A 24,587-nucleotide genomic window follows, 5' to 3' on the forward strand; every position below is an offset into this window, starting at 1 on the left:
ATCTGCAGGTTTTGTGTAATGTATAAGAAACAGGCAGGGAATTATTTTAGTTTGTGAGAATTTCTACAGCAAGGGAACAAAAGTGTTAACTTTCAGGTGAGTTTGTTGGAATGAGAGCCACCAAGATCTACGTTCATTTGGGTGATCTTGATTGGAGGCCCCTCCTGGCCATTTTAATTTACCAGGTAATTTTGATATAGGCATGGTTCATTGCTTCTAAAGGCCAAACACTGCATTAGAATCAGAAAACAGAATCAACAGTATCTTTTTCTATTTCTGTCACTAATTAGCAGTGTGACCTTGGACACATCACTTCTCCCTGAGTTTAAATCTCTTTTTTAAATATTTATTCATTTTTGAGAGAGAGAGAGAGAGAGAGAGAGAGAGAGAGAGAGAGAGAAAATCCAAGGCAGGCTCCAGGCTCTGAGCTGTCAGCACAGAGACTGATGTGGGGCTGGAACTCATGAACTACAAGATCATGACCTGAGCCGAAGTCGGACACTCAACTGACTAAGCCACCCAGGCGCCCCTCTCTGAATTTCATTCTTGATGTTTGACTATTTTTCAAGGCTTTCCAAGCTTGTAGCAGTCTTTAATTTTACTTCCTTTGAACAATCAGGTAGTTTTAAGAGGGAGATATTAGAGAGATGTATGCTTAATCAATAATCAGTTTTTTGCATGTCTTCCCAGGGGCGTCCCCATGCCCCCCCTTTTTTTTTTGGCATGGAAACCATTATCCTGTAGTATGCCTGAGCATTAAATGCAAAAGGTTTTAATTTAAAAGACTGTGTGGTCTCTACTGGTTGCACAATTTCTCTTTGTATCCGTACTGCTGCTGATCAAATGTTGCAAAGCCATTAATTACCTTAGGACAAATGCAGAGGGCCACATGCAAAAGTTCTGGCCAACTGCATAAAGCAATATGCCAGATATAAAGTAAGTGAAGGGTTTTTCTTGGTATTTAAGGTTCAGTGAAAAAGTAAGAGGGGCAGCTATGCCAAGAATGAAAAGCTAGAGCTTGCCAAGTGCTTCTTTAAGTGGCTTTAGCCAATGTGAGACTAAACAATGCATTAAATAGGCATACAACTTACTACGGTTCAGGAATTGCACGTCAAATAACAGCTCTTTGCTGTTTTAAACATGATCTCACATGTAGATAAAGACAAACAAAATGCTGTGTTGTCATCTTCTTAGTCTAACAGCTAATAAGGCCTGAGGATTTGAACTTTCCAGGCAACCAAAAGTAATTCTTTGTGATGTAAGAGCTTGCTGATGTTTCAGAGAGGTGTAGGATGGAACTTTGCCAGAGCAGCAGCTCAGTGCAAAAACGATTTTTTGCCACCATGGTTGTCAAAGACGTCTGGCTGCATAAAAGAGCAAAGGCTTTGTAGTCCATTATTGAGAACAATGAAAAATGTACTTGAGAGAGATCTTGTGCCTGTTTTCAGTGTGTCGGATTCTTTGTTGCAGGCTGTGAAATGGGAAGGAAGGTTGCTAGAGGGATAGTCATCTCTTAACAGAGGCCCTGAGGAATGCTGGCATGGAACATGATGTCTGGACAAGGTATATGGAGGCCCAGGGAATTTGAAGAATGCCAAAACTCTCTTCTGGATCTAAAATGCCTAATCTACCAGCCACTTAAGATACAAGACATCCAAAACCAATGGTCTTCAAAAAGCTGGTTGAGTGATACCTGCACAGGTGGAAGCCTTTCATCCAAACCCAAGCCTGCTCTCATAACTCCTTCCATGGCCAAATTGGAGAAGCCTCTTCCTGCCTGGCACACTATCTGGATTATGGAACCTTGTGACCACCTCTCCTTTACCACATCTCTCTCATAATCCCCAGAGAAAGATTTCTGGTCCAAATAAACAGCCCTTCTTCAACCAGTCTGAGAAAAAGCAACAGAACTAACAGCTGCAAGAAATGAGGCACCTGAAGTTTGCTGGAAGAGAATGAAGAGAACTTGAAGTTAGCCAGAGGAGATGTTCCCCCCCCCCCCCCAGATCATACTACATATCCTGGTGCTCACAGGTGAGCTGCAGTGTTCTGTCTGAATGGGGTCCAGTCTCTGAAGGCTCTTGAACAGCAGTAGCCTCCAATCAAAGATTTTGTTGTGTACCCTGAGGAAATTCTACTAGTATTTCCTAATTTTTCCTACAAGAGAAACTGTAGGGTTATCACATGAATATCTCCCTCATGCCTCCTTCCAAAGAAGTTTTCAGAATCAATTCGGTTACCCAGGGGTTTCTGCTCCTTATCTCTCAGAAGAGGACTGGGATTTTTGGAAGCATCTCCCTATGCTATCACACGTTGGGCCTCTAAACAATGTAAATGGCCAAATGAATATGCTTCTTGGAGACAAGAGACCTTAGCTTTGGTTCTGGATCCAGCCAGTGAGGTAAGTAACAAAGTCTCAGTGTCTTATGTTTCTCATTTATTCAGTGAAGCCATAATTCTTGCATTCCAGGGGTAAAACCAAACAAAGTGAGAAAACTCATGCAACTGGATTTTGAAAAAGTAAATGTACTATTCAAACACAAGACATTCTTCTTGTTACTGATACTGCTATATACCAATTATTACTAATAACAGGTGTTATCAGTTGTCCCTAAGGAGAGAAAATGAGTGTATAACTTATTGGGCTGTGCAGATTCCTCAACCTTTGCAATAGACTCTGCAACAGATCCCAGAAAAGAATAAATAAATATAATTGCTAACATATGGATGTGCTTACTATGTGCCAGGCAGTATTCTAAGTCAATATATTCTAATACATTAACTCATTTAATCCTAACACCACTTCTATGAGGTAGGCCCCCATTTTACAGATGAGGAAATTGAGGAACAGATGTTAAGTAGCTTGCTCAGGGCCACACACCAAGTAAATTAGAATTCAAACTCTAAATTTTTGTCAATAGAGACCAGGATCTTAGTCTCGAACCCTTCACTTTTCTGCTTCCCATAATTCTCCATCAGGAAGATAAACCCAAAGAACATTAAAAATGTCAGAAAAATGCAAATTAGTTTCTTATTTTGCATAGATACTATCACTTTTTAAGTGGTCCTTTGGTTGCATAGACTGGTCCTCTTGGGCATATTTAGAGTAGTAGCAAGCACTTCAGGTCAATGTAAAAACTCTTTGCTTTTCTTTAAGAATACCTGTGACTTATTAGCTTAGTGGTGCTAATGAGGCCAGGGCCATAGGTCAAACCCCACATGTGCCAATTAATTTCAAAGCTTTTCTCTTTGAAAAGCTTTTCCACAGCCAGTGACTGTACCCTTAACTTTGACCAGCTGTCATACAAATGCATGACTGGCAGTCCAAGGGGTACCAAAACAAGGAATACAAATGGTGTGGCCCAAACCCAGCCCCACTCAAAGCAATGCTAACAGTATGTATCTTTGAATGCCCCAAACTATACACTTCCTGCTTTAGTTGGAAAGACAGTATCAATAGGCTGGCAAAAGGTGGCTGGTCAAGGTTTAGAAGCCTATAGATTCTTCTTGTCCCCTCAAATGTAATCAAGTGCAACTTAAAATTGACCTACTCACTTGTTCTCACATTCAAGAGAGTAAGAATATGTAAAGATGAGACCTGTGAGCTAGTCCTTCCTTGCAAAGAAAGATGGCTATCTGCTTTCATGAGGTGTGTGCTCCTTTGGCCAGATGACCCTCATGTATTTGGTCATGTCTGAGCTTTTATTCCATCCCTGAGGGGTTGAAGCTCACCTTAAAACAAAACAAAACAAAACAAAACAAAACAAAACAAAACAAAAAACAAAACAAAGAAGCTGGCTACTCTTTCATTAAGTAGGTGGAATCGCCTATCTTTAGGGGCAAACAGAAACTCTGTAGAGAAGATAAAGGACACTAAATGTTCTTTGGCCACTACTTAATTCCAAGGTTCTTCTTTCTTGAATAGCACCCAATCCTTGATAATTACAATCTGGACTATGAGTCTATTAAAGTTAGAAGAAGTCATTTGCTTTAACAAAATCCCCTTGTTTTATAGACAAGGACATTTTGACCCAGGAAGTTTAAATGCCTGCCAAAGTCATACAGCTAATGAATGACAGGTCTGGGAGCAGTTTTCTGAGCACTATATTTCAAATGAAAGAAGCCTGAGTTAATAATAATACCTAGATCTAGGAAGGTTGTTGCAATCAATAACAATGAAATTCATTGCAAAGTTTCACTTAAAGCAGTATGTTTTAATACATGAAGAATGCCTTTAGTTTATTCAGACCCGTTCTTAATAACTATGCATTGGAAGTATGTTTTACAAAAGCCATAAATCTGGAATAGCTGAAAGGGTATCCAACTTTTTTTTCTAATTGATTTACTTCTCCTTTTTCCCAGACCGCCGAGGTAAAGCATATACAGTTTATTTAAGGGACTGTTTATAGACTCTTAAAACTAAAAAGGACCCCCGAAACTTGCTTTCTTTTGGTTGCTCTTAATTGAAACCATCCAAGATGGTTGGTTGTCTGTCAATTTTTTAAGTATCTCCAAAGAGAGAAATTCCACGAGCCCCTAAAGTACACGTTAAAATGGTTAATCACCATGACTGTCAAAAAATTATATCTATGGCAAGCTTAACTTCTATTTCAGTTGAAGCTCTTTTCCTCTTGCTATGTTTCATGCAAAATGAGGTTATAACAAGCCCTCCTCTATGAGGGCTCCATCAATCTGGCAAGATAATAGCTAGCTCTTTCCCAATGTGCCACTTCATTATGCTACCATTTTCCTCATAGGACGGTGAGAGCACAAGACTGGCTGATACCTTCTCTTACTATGATACATAGGGAAGAATTAGTAATTAGCTGTTCATTGGAACTTTCATTTCATAAAATGTCTGGGGAAGCTGCATTAATTATAGAGGAACTGTTCCACTTATGCTGGGAAAATATTCACCAAACAGATAATCTAGAAGGATGCTTCCACTGTGCTGTAGTGGAACTTGTGCTTGTAGACAAAGATGAGCTCATTCACACACTGGGTCAGTCAATACAAAGTCAACATTAAAAACTTTTTTTATATTCAGAACTGTTCTTTTCTAATAGGTTGAGAAAATTCCCCTTGTTAAACATTCGGGCCAAGCAAAAAGATAAATATGGAGGCAATTTTCTTTTAGATGTTTGAATTTTAAACTAAGAGCAGAAACTGCCTTCCACTATTAAAAAATAACAAGAACAACAAAACTATACTTTCAAAATGGATTTGACACAGCTTAAAATAAAAAGCACAGCCACAGTAAAACTTTGAAAATAAGGATAAAAACAATGATAAGAGTCAATTGACAGGGGAGAGGTGGGGAAGACTGATTTCCTCTAAAAAGTATCTCAAAGACTGTAAATGCTTAAAGCTGACTTCTACACACACTAAATCTCAGCGGACAAAAAGGAAACTCAATAAAATTTGTTGACAACAGTTAATGCCTGTTAGAATAATTGGCTTAGACACAAACCAGACCATCAGTGTAGCTTGGGGATGACCAAAATGCAGTCTCTAAGACATTGTTAGTATACACTGTATTCAGTTGAATAAAAGAAAAATAGTTTTATCCAATAGCTAGATATATAGGAGGTATAAATTGTCCAAAGTACTTGACAAACCTAATTCTTTAAGGTTCTGAAGACTGAGATCCCAAATAAGTAATTCCATTCCATTCAATTGGATTCAATTAAATTAAATTCAAGCTTGTCAGTTCAATCAAATACGAGCCTTTACTATATCAGCCAGGCATAGGGCTAGCTACTAGGATTCAATGGTAAATAAATATAGTCTTTGGCATCAAGAAGCCCATTGAGAGGGTAGATCATGGCTAGGTGATTTCAAATGGGACAAAATCTTCAGGAAAAGCATAAAGGACTATAATCTATTCTTCTATGATTGTGTTTCTCATATGACATTTGATAATAGTTACATGCAGTTTTGAAACATCCTGATCAGACTATGAGTTTCTTGAAAGCAAAGTCAATCTCTCATTCATTTCTAGGCATCTTATTCATGCCTAGTACAGTATCTCACATATAGCACATGCTCCATCAATGTTTTGAATTAAAGCTAACTTCTCTTTGGCAAAAGAGATTGTCCAGTTGACTAGAAAGTTAACAAGAATACTTTTGTTCATGAGGTTCTGCGTCAGACAAAAAAATTATATAAGTCATAGAATTCTATTAGGCAGAATTTATGAAACATAGAGTCTCAATGGCAATGCTGACAATAATCACAATTTATGAAACCACTTTCTATCCAAAGTTATACTTCAAACATTAAGAGTGCCTATATATAAACTTTCCCTTTCAAGTTATTAAAATGGAGTTTAAAAACATCTGCTAAAATTTGATCATTGTAGTAACAATAAAAGAACCTTTTCAGTGGCTTGAAATTGGTTTCCATCTTAGTTGTCTCATACTCTTAACTGTCTGTGTGCACATGTATCGGTATTATATGATTATGTGGGACCAAATCATTATTTCTGTTCCCATTTTTCATCATCTAACTCAAACATCACAGGCACAGAATGATCCAGTTTCCATGCACTGTGCATGGAAATCCTGGAGCACATCATGTCAAACAAGACAATTCAGCTTGGCACATAACAGAAGACAATTGTGGGCTTGGCAATCACCTTGATCCTTGGATCAAAGGAAATTTTGCAAATGGATTATCAAGGGGGAAAATCTCTTGAGCATAATAAGTGGAATTACTTATTCATTTTTTATATGTGGATCAGTAGCAGCAAAATAAAGAGTAATGACAACCCACCATTGGGTGATGTTGATGTAACACATTTGCCTTTCACTGGATATTTCAAAGGTAAAACAGGTCTGCTATTTTAAAAGTACCCACCCAATGAACTCATTCATCTGCACTACAACAGAGAACCAGGTAGAATTGCTTTGTTGGGAGAAAAATACCTGAATTCACTCTATTGAAGCATTAGCTGGAAACAGAGAGGGGGAATTTACTCATTCAAGTATAGAAAGCACTTCTCATTCTCTGTTAGTAGTTGTTTAAAGACTATTTGTTGCCAAATCTGTGATGAGTACCCACCAGTCCTCCATCAGCCTCTCCTTTCCCATCTCCCTGACTCATCACAGACTGCTAATATTCAGGACCCTTCCCCTAGTCTCTCTCTCTCTCTCTCTCTCTCATACATACACACACACACACACACACACACACACAAGCACACACCACCTTCCCCAGGAAGAAGATGAGAGAGACTTGAACTCTGTGAGTCATCAGAGGAGCTATTCAAAGTTTAGTGGGCAACTGAGGTAAGCTGTCTACACTCGAGTGATAATGAACCTCTAAGAATGATTCATGCTCACTGAGGACCTGAACATCAGTTTCCTGGAACTCTCTAAAATTCCAAACAATTATATAGAATGAGCAATTGGCTTTAAATCTTTCACTGTCCTATAATGTACAATTTGATAGGTACCTCTGAGGTAGATTCTTTAAGTGATCAGTTCCCCCAGGCAACATTGAGTTATATTTGTGTTTATTATTTGGAAACATTGAGTTGGCTGTCTATTTTTTATTGACTGTCAACATTTTAATCACCTGAGATCTACTTATGGGATAAGTAACCCCACACTTGTCAGAAACCCTTTTCCAGATGGAGAGTCCCAGAGAAAAGCTAAGTCAAAGGAAGGCAATAACCAAAAAAATCAAGGTCAATTTGCATAGAGGACAAATTAATATGGCATTTGAGTTTGCATTTAGAGACTGTCTGTGTATTTGCAAATGTGCCTTTGAGTGAAGTTCACCTTCTGTTCCTGGTGATTTCATATTGCGTGGAGACATCTGGGATGTGCCCCCTTAATTCTTTCTCCAAGTCCCCCTTACTATTTTACTCCAAATTACCTAGCACTTGTTTCCATATGTTTATATGTGCACCCACAGATCTCGAGAGAAAAAAATCGCAATCCTCTAGGCTCCATCTTGTCCCATCCTTTCACTGAAAGGAAAGGAATAGTGAGGGTAGAGCACAATAGATTTGGGAAAGCTCTCAGCAGGAAGTAGTTAAAAGACAAACTGCTAAGGAGGAAAATTCCATCCTAAATCTGCAAAACCTGCCACAGCCCCGTTGAAACACTAGGCTTACTTTAAGGTGAAGAATCTCAGAGGCTGAGGACGGCTGCCAGCCACGGGCAGTCATTCAGTTATTCACACACTCCCTGCGGTTGTAAATCCACAGAGCAGTGAGAGGGAGGGCTACTTACTGAAATAAAAACCCCTGTCTCCACACACGAACTGAAGAGCGTCCACCAACTCAGCCCCACAGAGCGTCTCTGGTCCAGCTGTGGCGGAGCTGGTGAAGGTGAGCAAGCACAGGCCCAGATAGAAGAGATGAGAGGGGGACATGATGTGCATCTTTACCTGCCAAAAACACAGAAGAATGGTCATGTTTCCTCCCCGGTCCTTGCAAGGGCAGTGTGGGTGAGGCAAAGGTACATTGCCCCCCTGCCCCTCCCCTCACACACACATTCTGTTACTGCCATTAGTCAGAACTACCCTGCACAAAAGTGCATCAGAGTGCATGGCAGACCATAGGGTGGTGTGGACGGATCATGTCTTGGCATCAAACAACCTGTGTTTAATCCCCTTGCCACCGTGGACTTTTTCCGAACCCCTTCTTTACAGATTCCTATTACAATTCAATGAGATAAAACATCTAGAAACATTTACTATGTAAATGAAAAATGCTATTATTGCAGTAGAATCCCACACCACTCAGAGATCCTGGTAAACCTTCTGAATTTTCAAAGGTTAAACTATGCTCAGTCCAGATTTGGGGCCAAATACGTTTTATTAATTTAAATTCTCTAAAGATTGGCCATTCAAAGATGACATATGCATTCGTTATGGACCAGAATATTAAGTTAACTAGAACAGCATTCCCCAGCTACTTATTAAAAAGAATTTACTGTGGATAAAAAAGGACTTGTGAAAATACTGTATGTCATTATAGGGTGGGTTTTTTTTTAATTTTTCACTTAATGAGAGAGAGAAAGAGAGAAACAGAGACAGAGAGAAGCACAAAGAGAGAAACTTTTTACCTAGGGAATATCAGTAGTTAACACAACCACAAGTGGAAGTGAAAATATGAACAGAAACTGGAGAAATATGAGAATTTAGGAATGAAATTGGCTCATGCTAAGTAGACCCTTCACCTTCTGTATTCTAATGCCCTCTGTGTCAAGCGCACTATCAAATCAACGTATGTGTAGATATTGCCTTCCAAGAACAGGGCATTAAGCTCAAAACCTGCAAAAGACTTCTATTTTTTTTTTTTTTTTTTTGTCACAGGAATTCTGACTTCATGTCTCAGAGGGACTTATGTGTCACTGTATCCATTTTACAGCAAAATATACCAAGGGACCCCTGGTTGACTTATTTAGCCAATAATAGAAGCCAAATGGCAGCCTTGCCTAAAGCAAGATTTCTGTGGCTCAAGGCTCCATCCACTCTCAGAGTAGTAGTGATCACTAACTTTCCCACATTGCTACTTGTGGCACAAAGATGTGGTTTCTTCCAGGAAGACTCCCAAGGCAAGTAGCTTCACCTCTTTCAGATGCATTTACTTTCAGTGGCCTTGGATGAGTCACTGACAGGATGTAAGCGAGGGACCCTGTCAAAAGGGTCATGGAGTTACGCTGGAAGTGATCATTATAAAAAGAGGCTTTTCTGAACCTCACAGTAGAGGCCGGTCCATTCAACCCCATCCCTCTTGGAGGAACAGACTCCATCATTTGTCCTCCTTGCCCTCCATGAACTCTCAACTTAATGGCTCTCTACATCAGTGGCAGACTTTACTCCATCATTCTAATTAAGATTTCCATTTTTGTGGCCAGACCTTCAGCTCAGAAATTGGGAAAAAACCTTAAACCCCTGACTCTTGTTAACACAACGTAAATATTTAGTTAATGCTTGTAAAACAGTTTAAGATGAAAAGTGCCCTCTGTTTGCAGATCATCATAAATAATGACCGTAAAATAGAAGAGAAGGTAAACACCCAACCGAATATCTCTTCCATTTTCTCAGGAGGATCTCTGCCTGGAAGCCCTCTGCCACCACATAGCCAAAGCCACCAGGACTGCTGGGCACAGGTCATCAGCCAATCTGCATTGGTCTTAGTTATGAAATAATTGGTAGGGGCTTTCCCCTTCAATACTTCCAGTGGAAATCTCAACAATTCCAACCCAACTAGACTTCACTGCCTTTTTCAAAAGAGCAAACTCCAAACTGATCTTACAGAACATACCCCACACTCTGGCAATGGGCCAGTTTTAGATGTATGCTAGTCTACCTGTCTCACTTCTCCATCTCTCCCTTCTTTGTTGAGTTTATAGTAATGCCGAGGGCCAAGCACCTGCAACTGTAGATGCCTTGAAGTTCTTTAGTTTTCGTGAAATCCAGGGAAAGAGGTAGCTTTAGTGAATTGAGAACTTCGGGAGATGTCAAAACTGTATTTTCCATAGTTATTTCTGGTATCACACATATAAGCCCAACAATACCTATAGATCACTAACATTTAAGAATTTGAGATTGATTTTAGATTTTTCTTTTTCCTTTTCTTTTTTGCTGAGTTACATTGTTAGATAAATATCAGCACTTTTATCTCTAGGACAGGATAGAACCTCTACTGCATTTTCCTTTAGTTCAGAGAACAGTCCAGTACACCCACAGAGAACCAGAGAATTTTATCACATCATGTTCCCCTAAAAGAAAACAATAACAAACTCGCTTAGGAGTTAAAAGTTTGAAACAAGTGGCCCCATATGTTCATCCTTTTCTTGGTCTTTTATTTTGCCAAACACAAAAGAAACAGAAAGGAAAGATACAGAGAGAAAGGAAAGAAGAACAAGAAAGAGAAGGAGAGAAAAAAAAGGGGGAAAAACATCAGAACACTGTTTCTCAAAAATCATTCACATTTTCAAAATTTAAAAGACCTTTCTTTTTATCTTAAATAAATGGAATATCAATTGATTCCAGATGTCTGGGCTACAACGAAAATGCCCAGCAAAATTTCAGGGCAATAGTCATAAGAAAATACTCACTGTAGGTGTAACCATTTTTGTTTGTTCCAGATCTTTTACAGCAGGTCAGGGTGGGTATTATGAGGCTGATGTGAATAGAAAACAGGACTTAAAAACATGTGCTGCTTTGTGGGTGGGGCTTGTGAAAGCATCTAGTTACATTTGGACACCCAGGCAGGTATGCTATTAGCCTGGGTAAACTGCCTTTTGTCCATTCAAACAATGAACAAATTGCACAGCTGGGATTTGAGTCAATCTTTTCCTCCCAATCAAGGCACCAATTTCTATTGTGTGCCTATTGTAGCCACCCTGAACAGTGACCCAAGCTCCAGTCTTCTGCCTTACCCTCTTCCCTCTGACTCAAACACTTGCAAATATCTTGAGACTCAGTACAATCAAGTTGTGAATGCTGCCTCTAGGCAGGACACCTTTACTTACTGAATTACGTTTGAAGGATCACACGGCTTCCTCAAACCACTTACTGCTCCAGGAATGGGGGGAAAGCAATAACTTATTGCTAGCTTTACTTCTGAAAAGTTCATCTGGAGACAGTTTTCTAAACTTGTAATTAATGCAGAATAACACTCAACAACCTCTTTTATGAATATCTAAGTAGGGAGACAAAAACCCTAGCTGTAAGATCACGTGATCTATCTATCTATCTATCTATCCACACACATATATACACACACATATATATATGGATATACACACACACACACACACACACACACACATATATATATATATATATATATATATATATATACACGCACACACACACATACATGCATATACATATAGAGAGACTTCATTTCTTTTAAAAGCAAAGTACCCATCATGTGGCTTTGTATCTTGAGGGTAGCAGAATCAGGTGCCTGACAAAGCCGTATCCCTAACTCCTAAGCCACTTACTTGACTAAGAAAAGTCCTAGTGGTGGAGTATTTGAAAGCAGCGAATGAATGCTGTACTAAGTGCAGGGACGTTTTATGAATTGAGCTCTTAGGCAATTGCATCGAGAAGCCAGTGACAGCGGCTTAAAAGTGCTTGCAAATTGGAAAAACACAAGTCTTGAAGGATATAATTTTGCTGAGAATGGAAACTTGAACTAGGGCCAGTGATGGGAAACGAGAAGTTGGCATTAACAACAGCAGCCAAATTTACCTAAAGAGACTTTACAACACCGAGTATAAAATCAGAGTGTTACAACACGAAACCCTAAGTCCAAACTTCGCCCATGATAGTCCTCTTCAAAAGAGAAAACTTAGACATGCAGTTGCTAGAAAGTTTTCCCTCTCCGTATATACAGTATGCATTTGTTTAAATTATACGAATATGCGAGGTCAGCAAGAATTGTCAAGGAGTTCTTTTTCGGAAGAGCAAATTAAACTTCACTCTAACTTTGACTCTCTGGGCATAAGTGCAGAGAGTTCTGGGACCTTAGCTCCAAAGATCATATTTAAAAGCCTTAATATCATCTAACAGATAACTCTTCGTATGTGCCTTGTAATAAAAAGTCCAGTCCTGACAAGTTACACACACACACACACACACACACACACACATACATACACACACACATACACACACATAGACACACGAACATGGTCTTAAAAATAAAACATCTGCACCTGCAAAAAAAATCCAAAAGTTCACATCCATGCTCTACAGTCTTTAACCATAGACAGGATTTAAAGGAATCTTCTATAAGGACACCACTGAAGCCCTGCAGAAGTGGAGGATTTAGCACAAGTACCTTGCAATAGTTTCTACTCATACAGATATCTGTGCAAAGGCATCCATCTCCCGGAGCTATTTTTTCAGATCCCACAGAAATGCATATTCAGCAATTTATAAATAACTCCCAGTTCCGAAACAATGAAAATTCTAAAGTGAATAACATTTCTAGGCAGAAGCAAACAGTACACAATTTAAAGAAAATTCCCCAATGACTTTAAAGAGTAAGAAATATTTACCTTCAAGAAATCACAAAAGCAGCACTTAAATAATTGGGTTGGAAGACTGCTGATTTTTCCCATTGCTTCTGAAGTGCAAAGTCTGGAAATGAATTGCTTAGCAGGAATAATGAGGCAAAAAGAAATCCAGAGAGATGGGAGATGTTGAGAGCAATGTCACATTTCAATTTTGAGGACTTTATTCCATTGCGCAGGCTCTATCTGCTCTGAATTTAGCAGTGACAGTGAGATTTAGCAAACAGAAGAGGGATTTAGAGAAAATCCTCACATTTATCTACAAAACACAGACACTGTAGACAGGAAACAGCTGGGGGAACATTTGCCTTCTCTCTCTCTCCCTCTTCTGGCAAAGTTATCGAGTAAGGACTTTTTTGGGCATGGTGACAAATAACATCATACCTTTGCATTTTAAAACTAGAGCACAGAAGCATTTTTTTCCCTTAAAAGAATGTGTGTTAGTGACAGGGTTAGCAGACATTAAAATACTGATGCTGCCATAGAAAATAAGGATCTGTTCTCTGATTAACTTTCTGCTGGGCAGGGAGACACATCTGCTAATACACCTTACCAGTATTAAAGGAACATACGATGGAGGATGGGCAAACGTTTTTATATTCTAGAGCAAATGCAAAATTAAAAGACAGAAATGAAGAAAAAAACCAGCTCGAGCAAACCCTATAATTTTAACCCTGAAATGACCAGGGTAAACTAGGTTGGAAGATAGCACTGGGGTGACCCCTTGTCCTAGTTGCCAAGCAAGGGGAATGATCTCATTTCCTAGAACCTAGAAAAGGGGCAGGCAGCATTGCAATTGGCTCCCTTTAGGACACTGTCTCATGCTTTTTGCCCACAACAGGGCAAAGACTTTGCTGAGCTGTAAAGCCAATTGAAAAAATAAAATCTTTTTCTTCCTTTCTCCGCTAGGCTTCCTATCAACCCCCCAGGGGAAGGGCACCTGAGGGGCAAACTATTTTTCCATTGTTCATGTTTTTCTGCATAACTTGAACCTGTGTGTGTGTGTGTGTGTGTGTGTGTGTGTGTGTTTTCTTTCTCCAATGTTTGTGTATTCTAAATAACACCAGCTGGCTAGCAATACCCTCTCAAGGGTTATGATGTCATTTAAATCCCTCAACTGGATGAGTGGCCGGCAACATGGTCCAAGCCAGCTGTTTTGCTATTTATAATGTATACTTGCCTTTGCCATTGAGAATCAAGTTCTGATCTTTTGTCAATACAGTTTGTACCAATTGCTTTTTGGTTTTGTGAGATAGTAGATAAGAAAGTAGATTATGAAATAAGGTTGCAAAAGCCCAGATCAGACATAACACTTTCCCTAGATGTCTATCCAGGCATGGTTCCCCGGGGTTGGTGGAAATAACCTGGACCTTGCGTTTCTCTCTCGTGATTCTCAGGGGCCTCGATGGGTCTGACGCAACAACTAAAACAGAGGTCTGCTCCAAACCCTAGTCTGGACCTTTATGGTGTCCTGTGGCCAGAAATTTGTTTGCAGAGGTGAGTGTCCTCAAAGGAAAACCTGGTTGGTTTTGCAAGGGGGTTGGGTTTGGTCAAGTCTTCTGTGTAGTTAATCACTCGTGGCAATGTTTGCCTTCCAGAAAGAAAAACTGGAAATCTGGAGTCATGCTGTTTGGATGGTGCATTATATTCAGCATCATTTAGTGAGTGTCTACTGTGTGCCCAGCTGCATGAATTGCAGTCAAGGCCCCCACGGGGCTTTCAGCTGAGTGGCAGAGCCAGAGAGGAAAATGTCACTGTCATGTGGCGGGTATGTGCTCTTGTAAAAATACAAACAGTACACACCGAGAGGGAGTAAAAAATTCTCTAGAAAGATGGGGAAGTGAAACTCTTTGGAAATCCAGAATGAGGGATGTGTCACGAGAGGGTTTGGGGTGCAACGTTGGGAAGTTTCAGTGGATTTGATGTGACCTGAAGAGTGTATACCAATACACATCAGCGGGAGGTGGCCTGGTAGGCAGCTGCAGGTGTGTGGGCAATTCCTGTCCTAAAGAATAACTCAGATCTTCCTTTAATGAGCTCCCCTCTGTGTACTTAATTTATGACATGATTTACCAAAAATCCTTTCTGCAGCCTTTGTGGATCATGCCCTTTGTGAAAAACAAAGCCCGCCCTTTCGTGGACATTGATGATATAGATTGTATTGAGCCAAACAGCTGTACCTATTTCCCAGGTAGAAAGAACTGCATTTTCCAAGCGTGCAGTCAGGTCTTGGCTGGAGTCTCGGTGCTGAGTGCCTTGCTCCACCACTGGACACCTTCACAGGTGAAGGCCAGGACGTTCCAACTGCAGTGTTAGCACATTTTAATCTTTCCAAGATGTCCTAGAGGCTCACTGCATTTCTCCAAGGCCGTAACCCAGTCTGGTGTACTCTCTCGGCATATGCATTGTGCACAGATCACCTTATCCCCAACCATTTCGTGTGAAAGGCTGTTTGGGACACAGGACACATATTGTTCCGTCAGACGCTGTGCTCCTGCGATATCGACACACTGACTCACAGTCTCTTGGTTTTATAACCCCAATTACCCTTAAAGGATAATTGGGTTTTAATTTATGTCCCAGTTTTTATGTCACAATCAAAGAAAACTGAAATTTCAGTGAGTCGTAATTATCATCAGCTGTGCTGTGGAAACATTCCGATGTGAGCTCTCAGTTTCCAATAGGGAAAGCAATTTCCTGAAGTGATTATTGTATACTTCGATGTGGAGAATGGTCTGTATTTCTGGGTAGGGTGAGCCAGCAATGGAGCGGGGCAATAATTCCTAGAGAAATGGAATTTCTTTGCTAATTCCACGAGTCAATATGGAAGTGAAAGGGCAATAAATGTGCCACATGATTACCTTTTAATAACTGAGGGCTGTACCTGTTTAGGAAAGAAAGAAATGAAATGTATCTATTACCAGACAGTCCAAGGTGGTAGTAAATCTGATCCTAGGAAAAGTTCAGATCATGAACTTTTATGGGGAGAGAAACATACGGGGTCATTCTAAAATTACTGAATGATTATGTAGTCTCCTGTCTGGAACAATCTGACAGTTAGGTATGGGAACTGTGTGCCACCAAAATAGCTAACTGCAAGGATGTGCTCATCATGAGAACATCCACTCCTGGAAATTCAGAGATTCACAGTTTCACCTTTTGCATGTGTAATGCCTATGGGATATAAATAACTCTCCCCTAGAGCCAGCTTCTTGAGTAGCGTATTTGCATAAAGCTGCAGCCTCAGAAGACTTCTGACACCTCTCTTTAAACAAACAAACAAAAAAGTTGTTCATCTCCTTAAAGAGCAGGCTGATGGAAATTCACACAACGCAGTGGGCAAGGCCCAGTCTTCACTCTTTTTTCTCAAAACATGTTCCCAGCGTTCCCCGGGTCAACTGCAGAGGAACTCACCCAAAAGGCAATTTTGTATCCATGTACAATAGGGCACATTTACAATTTATTTCATTAATGGCTTTGCTGACTCCCAAGAGATGCTCAGGATGGATATTTAGAGGGAAGGGGACTTTGGGATCAGAGAAACAGTGAGGTGTAAGGTTCTAGGGCCACCTACCAGGCAAAGAACGTAGGGAACTCTTGGATGTATGTCTTAGACCATTATTTATTGGGACGGTTAGTCTGGAAGCGTATTCTGCAATGTTTGAAATCAAACGTTTGTCAGTTCAGAATGTAAAACTCAGAGAAGAAGGCTGGACCTCAAAAATACAACATGCTGCTGAACGAGGGCACCAATGTCAGCTCCGAAAGATCTGCTCAGAAGGAGCTCTGTTATTCTTTAGGACGATCTTTAGCTCAAATGAACTGCTTTAAATCCTTAGAGGAGCATTTTCCCCACAGCTAGGGAAAACGGTAATAGCGAGAAGAGATCTTCTCACTAAATAAATCAGTGCTTTCTTTTCAACATCAAACTTGGATCCCATTTCTTCTAAAATGTCAAAAGGGCAAATGCTGAAAACAGTCAGAAGCAAAACTGTTGTGGTTTGGGGAGCAAAAGAATTCTTCGTAATGGCAGACAAGGAGTCACTGCATGGGGCGGGGATGTCTTGGTGCAGTGAGAGAACCCGAGGGCTCCACAATTGCCCCAAGTTAAATAGAAAGTGGGGAAAGGAGACACCAATTCCAAACTTCAGCGGAAGTACCCACATACGCACTTTCTTTTGGAATCGAAAAATGTGCGCGCCGCCTAGTGGCCTGCAGGGAAAGTGCCAGGGCAATCTTCGTGGTTAATGTGTGGAGTTTGGGAGGAGTGGGGCGTTTTGAAAAGCTCCGGATTCAAATAGACTTTAAGCTGCACTAATCTTTAATCTTTTCATCTTTTTGAAATAAATAAGCTGGGTCTTTGATTCGCTGTAGTTTTAAAAAGGGGAAGAGAGCTAAGGGGAGAGAAAGATGATAAACTTAGCGAGGGCACACATGTCTTTCCCGTGACTGCAGTCCCAATGCTGAGCTCCTGGTATGGGTTCAAAACATTTTGTTGATTTAATGAAAGTCCGGAAAATAAGTGATGATAAAGGTAAACTATTTCACGTGAAAACTATAATAAATTCTCTTGCGGGTGAATAAGAAAAATGAAGGGGGGGGGCATCGATGGATAGAAGAGTGACTTACTTGTTTAATGAAACAAATTTAGGTGCTTGTAAGTGAATCTCAAATCCACTCTTCCTGTCTGCTCTATGCTCATCACCGTTCAAAATAAGGGCTTTTACACTGATGGTCAAAGACAGGGCATTAAAGAGTCACACAAGTGTGGGTGTAGTTTTATTGTCAATTCTTTCTATCCTAAGTTTACCAGGGAGAAAATCTCAGTTTGGTACCAGCCTGCCTTCACTGCCTCTGTAACATTTCCTAATCTTCCTGTCTGATTACAACAAACAAACAAACAAACAAACAAACAAAAACGGACCTTAAGCCCAAAGGCTTTGCGTGCAGCGGTTTTATCCAGAATTTAAAAGTATTATTTTGTTTTCATGGAGTTTATTTTTAAGGATAACTTCTTTTTAGGGCAATTGATGCTGTTTTTGAAATAGATATTTTAAATCTCAGATTCTGTCAGAATCTAACTTAGCATCTAACTTTTAAAAAATCAATTTAAGAAAAAAAATTAAGTAAGTAGATAATATAGGTGGCCAACAGTTATGACCAAAAAACAAATGTGTAATTGATATTTGAATATCTGATGTTTGAAAATCACTGCGGTAGACTCTGCCATGTGTTGGGGAAAAAAAGTTCATAGCCACAATGAAAAAGTATGGAACAAAGACCCTGCATGTAAAAAATGCTACCATAGGGGCGCCTGGGTGGCGCAGTCGGTTAAGCGTCCGACTTCAGCCAGGTCATGATCTCGCGGTCCGTGAGTTCGAGCCCCGCGTCAGGCTCTGGGCTGATGGCTCAGAGCCTGGAGCCTGTTTCCGATGCTGTGTCTCCCTCTCTCTCTGCCCCTCCCCCGTTCATGCTCTGTCTCTCTCTGTCCCAAAAATAAATAAATGTTGAAAAAAAAAATGCTACCATATACATGTATTGATTACGTTTCTTAATAATTTAAATACCCTTTAAACTCACATTCATTTTTATTCCAGTCTTTCATAGAGCTTAGAGATGTTGAAAAAGGAGTGAATAGCATTTGAGTTAGGTATTGAGGCATGAGTTCACTTCCAAGATGAAAAAAAAAATAGTAAAGGCTATTCTGGGCAGAAGGAACAGCTTGGACAAAGTTATATAGGAATGAAGAGGTTCCCATTGTTGGGGGGATGTGGGGGGATGAGGCTGTAGCTATGCTCTCAGACTTCTGCACTGTGGAAACCCTTTTGTCTTCTTTCACCATCAGTAGTCCTTGCTTGGCTACCAGACTGGAAAATAGTCTTAATTCTCTCATGATACAAAGATTTGTACGTAGCTGAATCTGTGATTACCTCTGGGAATAGCATTGTGCCTCAAGGTTAAATATGCAAGAACAAACCTGGGTTACATTATAACTTAGGTCAATTTGAGCAGTGCTAGGTGAGAAAGACTGAGGTATCTATTGGTCACCCAATGGTCTTGCCAGAGCTTCCATTTGGAAAGATTAAATTGTGTGTATACTTTGGTAAGTAGGTTTTAATGGAAAAATGAAATAATTATATTTGATAAAGATTTTGCACAGTAAGTCAGAAAGGTCTTATTTCTGGTGAGACCTGGATTTGCTATAAAAACCGGTTCATGAGAGCATCCCACTCTTTATGTGGGTCAATCAGGGACGTTTTGTTGTTCTCTTTGAGAGCATGGGGTAAAAGGAGGCTATGGACACCTTACAGGCAGGGATTCAGATATGCCTATAACACACTTTGCTATTTTTCACAACACCTGCTAAAGGCCTCAGCTTCTTCCGGAACTCAACATAAATATTTAAACCCAGTTGTATTGATCAGAGTTCTCCAGAGAAACAGAACCAATAGGATATCTCTCTCTCTCTCTCTCTCTCTCTCTCTCTCTCTCAATGTATTTTAAGGAATTGGTACATATGAATGTGAAGGCTTAGCAAGTCCAAAATCTGCAGGATAGGTCAGCAGGTTGGAGACTCAGGGAAGAGTTGCAGTTTGAATCCAAAGGTGGTCTGCTGGTAGAATTCCCTCTTCTTCCGTGGAGGCCTTCACCTAATTGGATGAGGCCTACCCACTTTATGGAGGGTAATCTGCTTTTACTCAAAGTATACTGATTTAAATATTAATATCATCTAAAAATTACCTTCACAGGGGCGCCTGGGTGACTCAGTCAGTTGAGTGTCCAACTCTCAGTTTCGGCTCAGGTCATGATCTCACGGCTGGTGGGTTCGAGCCCTGCATTTGGCTCTGCACTGACAGTGTGGAGCCTGCTTGGGATTCTCTCTTCTTCTCTCTCTGCCCTTCCTGCACATTCTCTGTCTCTCTCAAAATACATAAATAAACTTAAAAATAATAAAAGTTCAAAAATAAAAAATTAACTTCACAAAACATCTAGAATGTTACCAAATATATGGCTACTGTGGCTTAGCCAAGCTGACATATATATTAATATCACACCACTGGTTCTCCAAAGGTACATTCACTAGTCCTCCCTCACTAAAATTGAACAATAATAATTGTCTTTTCCCGGCAGAAAAGAAAACTCAAGTTAATGGATTATATTTCCCAATTCTAAGTTTTCTTCTAATTTTTCTGATTTTTCTGATTTCTCTAATTTTTCTTAAACCTTTGGCTCCTGCACTCACTGTTCCCTGATTATTGATAAAAGGAAGTCACAGGGGACTTGCCTTGTCCATGTCATTATATTTTATGAAGATACTTCTCACCGGTGACAAAAAACAATAACAGTTTTTTTTCCCTACCACTAATGGGAACAAATATACATAACACACATACACACACACTCACACAACTGTAACGTATGCACACAATAACACTCAAACATCAGTGCTTAGTTTCTCTAGATAATAAGTGTGTTCATTCTCTTATTTTAAAACTAGCTGTTTCGATCACTGGAGAGAAGTTTCAGGCCTATGGTGGTGTTTGGGTAGGATGATGTCTTGCCTTTTTGCAAAATGGGAGAGAAATTTCCCACATGCTTCTGCCTCCAGAGACTGACTCCATGCCTGGCTTTTTGGGGCTGATGCTCTTTTCAGATTCAGGAAGACAAGTGGTATTTTAACTTTCTTCTTAATACTTTCCTGCATTCTCCAATTATTATTATTATTGTTATTTTATATTCAGCAGGTATTACTTTTATAGTCAATAAAAGTCTCAAAAATTTTATTGAAAATGTCATCTGTCCTTAGTATTGACTGAATGGGAGCATATATGCATTTGTGTTTGAGAAGATGTGTATCTAGTAACTCTGTTTACCTCTGCAAATCTTTTGGACTTCTGTGATTACTATCTTGGTCTTGGCTTACTTATGTGATGTGGATACACACTCACTCATCAAACCTCACCCTCATTCTTCCACCTTCCTTTATAATGTCTGAAAAGCTCAGCCTCTTCCTCTCAATTTGCCCAGCATTGTTTTAGATTGGATTAATGAATGCCTGGATTATTGCATGGGCTCCTAACAAGTCTTCCCTCATGTCATTCTAGCCAATTCTGGTTTCTAGAATCATCCTCCTCAAATGCCATGTTCATGTGTTTCACATTGCCTCAGAGTCCCTTGGTCACATCTCAGTCTCTCTCCTCCCATTCAAAACACCCCCTTTCCCAGTAGCCTCCTCTCCTGATAATGCTCATCATGGCTTCTTCATAACCTGTTGTTGTCCACTAGCATATCCCTAGTCCCAGCATAGTGCTTGCTTTTTAATAGGCTCTCAGTATATATTTGTTAATTAACAATGACAATAACTACTGGTATTATTAAGTATATATTATATTCAGTTCTTTATTTCATATTACTTTAATTGTATCACTTAATTCTCACATATCCCAATGAAATACTCTATTACCATTTTCATGTCAAAGTGCCTGGCACACTTCTTAGAACATAATCAGATTCTCAAAAGTATTTGTTGGATTAATGAAGAGAAAATTGAGCTAGGAGAACATAATGATTTGCCTAATGTCCCATGGTTGGTAAATTACAGAGCCAGGACTCAAATTCAGGCTAGTCTACTATATAACATGACATGGTTTATACATCTTTAGTAGATGGATGATCCTTTCAGTATTTTGTTGTATAATCCCTCCATTCCCCATTGTACAATATTCTACTTTCCTTGCTGCTCAGTAAAGGGATAATTAATTCTAAACATGAATTTAGAATAATTGTAATAGTAATTTCTAAAATAGCCAGCCTGAAGAGCTCAGAGATGAGCTCTTAGGGTGGAGTCTGGTTACAGCCAGGTTTGGAGCATATTAAGAGAAACTAACAAAGAAAGATTATGCTTACTTCCAGCCTGAGCTGCTGCCTCAAAAGCATAGAGAAGAAAACAAGTCCCCACAGAATTTTCACTACAGTATGTTGTGTCTAATAAAACAAAACAAGTAACCAAATAAATAGACAATTACTCTCAAGAAGCAAAAGGTACAAAAGCCCAAGCCAAAAGCTCAGGCAGAGCTTGCCTCAGACAGGAGGCTTATACTCTCCTGATTACAGTAAGAACAGAGTGTAGATTTTCTGGGATGTACATGTGGGCAGCTGCAGTAAAGCAACTCACACCGCCAAACGTCTATCTACTGAATTCTACTCTGATTTATATGAACTTGTTCCAATGAGACATTAAGATCTTAACATTTCCTATTTGATGGTAATTTATGCTCAACTTCTTAGACTCTTAGACATTAGGGCAAACTCAATTTTTGGTGTCTGTACTTCTTAAGGTTGGGAAATAGCTACAGGTTGTCCTGGGATGGATAACAGAGCAAATCCCTCTCAACCTGCCTTAGAACCAGTACAGGTTGAGGGTTCTCAGAAAGCTATTACTTTTCCTGTCTGGCAATTCCCAAATGGACCTCAGGATAGATTAGGAACAGTTCCTAATTTTTTGCTGACTTTTCTGCGATTCAAGGTAGGTTGCTTTGACCAGACTGTATGTTCACTAACTAGTATTTTGGCCTTTCGTTCCCAGTTACTCTTTGTGTTCGTTTCCATACCCCTTTCTTTCCATTCTTTTACTGGCTAATGAATCCTAGCTGAACTAGTTCCCTTTAATCAACTGCTCTCTGGCTTTCCTTTTCTGATTCTTCACAAGGAAGATGGTGACTTCAGATTTGGATCTTGCTGGGGCTAGATCACTGCCAATCCAACTGGCAGGCTCCTTCCCTGCTTGGGTTCCCATCAAGGTAGCAATCCCATATCCTGGAGTAGCTAGCTTCTCTGCAAGGTGCCAAGGTTGTTAAACTCACTCCACTACTTTGGAAAGCAAGAGACATCCAGAGGCATTTGTAGCATTTGCAGTGTTTGAAGAGAGGCTGGGGCTGCTAAGTGAGGGCATCTGTTTTTCCCAAGCGGCTATCTAGGTCAAGTTTTCCAACATCTGAACTTTTCCTACCCACTCACTTGTGGATTTTTCAGATAAAGCATGTGTTGTTAAACAACAGACAATATGCCAGTGTTGCATCCATGGATAGCCTCAGTGGGGCAAGGGACTCTTGTGATCCAAACCTAACCAACTCTTAAGACCCAAACACAAAATAGACAAGGCATAAAACCCAAAGTTCCTGGGGAATGAAGGGAATTTTTTTCAGTGGGAGCGAAGAACCAAGAACAAATGCTAAGTGTAGTCAGGAATAACCAGACAATAGCAATTGTCAGCATTTAGCATCAGTGATGATAAATTTGCATTTTTGCAGGTTATAAATAACAATTCCACAGGATCTTCATTGAGCCCTTTTGAAAAATTTTACCAGCAATAATGTCCCGAACATGCCAAACCCAGGGCTGTGTTATCCTACACAAGAGGGATTTTCTTTGTGAAAGGTAAGTCATTTCTGAAACATATGACTAGAAGATCCAATTCATCATTTAGGGCATACCAGCTACTCACACTGAAGCTGGGGTCATCCCAAACTGGAGAAAACTTCATTCTCCTGAAACTACTAAATTATGCTGCCTGGAGAATACATTTACATAGCTCAGTGCTAAGTAATTTGGTTAAGTCCAGAAAATGGGCAGGAAATGCCAGGGCTGGGCTGACATGGGTGCCCTGAATTACAGCATCACTTTGAATGAGACTATTATTTACTTTTTAAAGTAAATATCATGTGACAAAATCAGCCTTATACAAACCAGCTGAAGTGTGTGATGTAACCATGTTAACACGTTTTTATAGTCCTGGAAGAACGCAATAGGATTGGGTCTATCAGTAATCATGTAAAGAAGCTGAGTATACATTCCAGATGTTCATTATGTCCCAATCATCTGCTGGGAGCAGAGTGGAGGCTTTCTCCTTGCCCAGGAAGTCTGATTTTAGTAACTGAGACAGAGAAACACTTGAAATATGATACATGTGGAATTATAATGCTAAATCCCATAGTTCCAGTTAAGTAAGTGTACGTGTGCAAAACAAAACAAACACGTAAAAAGCAGTGGGAAGAAAGAGAAAAAGAAAAGAAAGAGCAAGCAAAGGCAATACTGAAGGACCTTTCCATCTGAGATCTTTCTTTTTCACTTTAGTCTCATGGTGCCATGCTCATTTCTACTGTCAAACGGACTTTTGCCGGAAATTTCTAGGGACAAGGAATGCAAATGCAGATAGAGATCACCTTGACTGTATCACTGAGTATCCAAACTTTGTAAAATCAGACCTTTCAGTGTCCTGCACTGTCAGAACAAGAGGCTTCTATTTGTTGTGTTGCTTACATTTCAAAATGTCCTCCAAAAGGAGACATTCTAAGCAACCTCTAAAGAGTCATCTTAAGAAGAATTTAGACTTGGGACACATGGGCGGCTCAGTCTGTTAAGCATCCAGCTCTTGATTTTGGCTCAGGTCATGATCTCGTGGTTTGTGAGTTCAAGCCCCGCGTTGGGCTTTGTGCTGACAACAAGGAACCAGCATGGGATTCTCTCTCTTCCTCTCTC

The 24,587-nt window shown here is 39.9% G+C and overlaps 1 protein-coding gene and 1 long non-coding RNA gene across 6 annotated transcripts in view; one reads left to right on the forward strand and one right to left on the reverse strand.

Annotated features, from left to right (window-relative positions):
* The window catches only part of IGF1 (insulin like growth factor 1), a 77,956-nt gene extending 64,545 nt beyond the window's left edge, over positions 1 to 13,411 (reverse strand). The window contains exons 1-2 of one of the 4 annotated variants that reach the window (XM_045464248.1): positions 13,035 to 13,374; positions 8,241 to 8,397 (exon numbers count right to left, since the gene is read on the reverse strand). In XM_045464248.1, coding sequence (XP_045320204.1) covers positions 8,241 to 8,397; positions 13,035 to 13,097 — 220 coding nt within the window. In that variant the 5' untranslated portion in view covers positions 13,098 to 13,374. Of the gene's footprint in view, positions 1 to 8,240; positions 8,398 to 11,078; positions 11,199 to 13,034 lie in introns of those variants that run through there. The other 3 variants (XM_045464251.1, XM_045464250.1, XM_045464247.1) reach the window with 3 other exon arrangements.
* LOC123590773 overlaps positions 2,294 to 24,587 on the forward strand; it is an 83,803-nt gene continuing 61,509 nt past the window's right edge. For both annotated transcript variants that reach the window (XR_006708968.1, XR_006708969.1), the window contains exons 1-4: positions 2,294 to 2,401; positions 14,447 to 14,546; positions 14,648 to 14,817; positions 23,360 to 23,486. This is a non-coding gene — a long non-coding RNA (uncharacterized LOC123590773). The remainder of the gene's footprint in view (positions 2,402 to 14,446; positions 14,547 to 14,647; positions 14,818 to 23,359; positions 23,487 to 24,587) is intronic.

This window comes from Leopardus geoffroyi, chromosome B4 (genome assembly GCF_018350155.1).
Source record: "Leopardus geoffroyi isolate Oge1 chromosome B4, O.geoffroyi_Oge1_pat1.0, whole genome shotgun sequence".
Lineage (NCBI taxonomy): Eukaryota > Metazoa > Chordata > Mammalia > Carnivora > Felidae > Leopardus > Leopardus geoffroyi.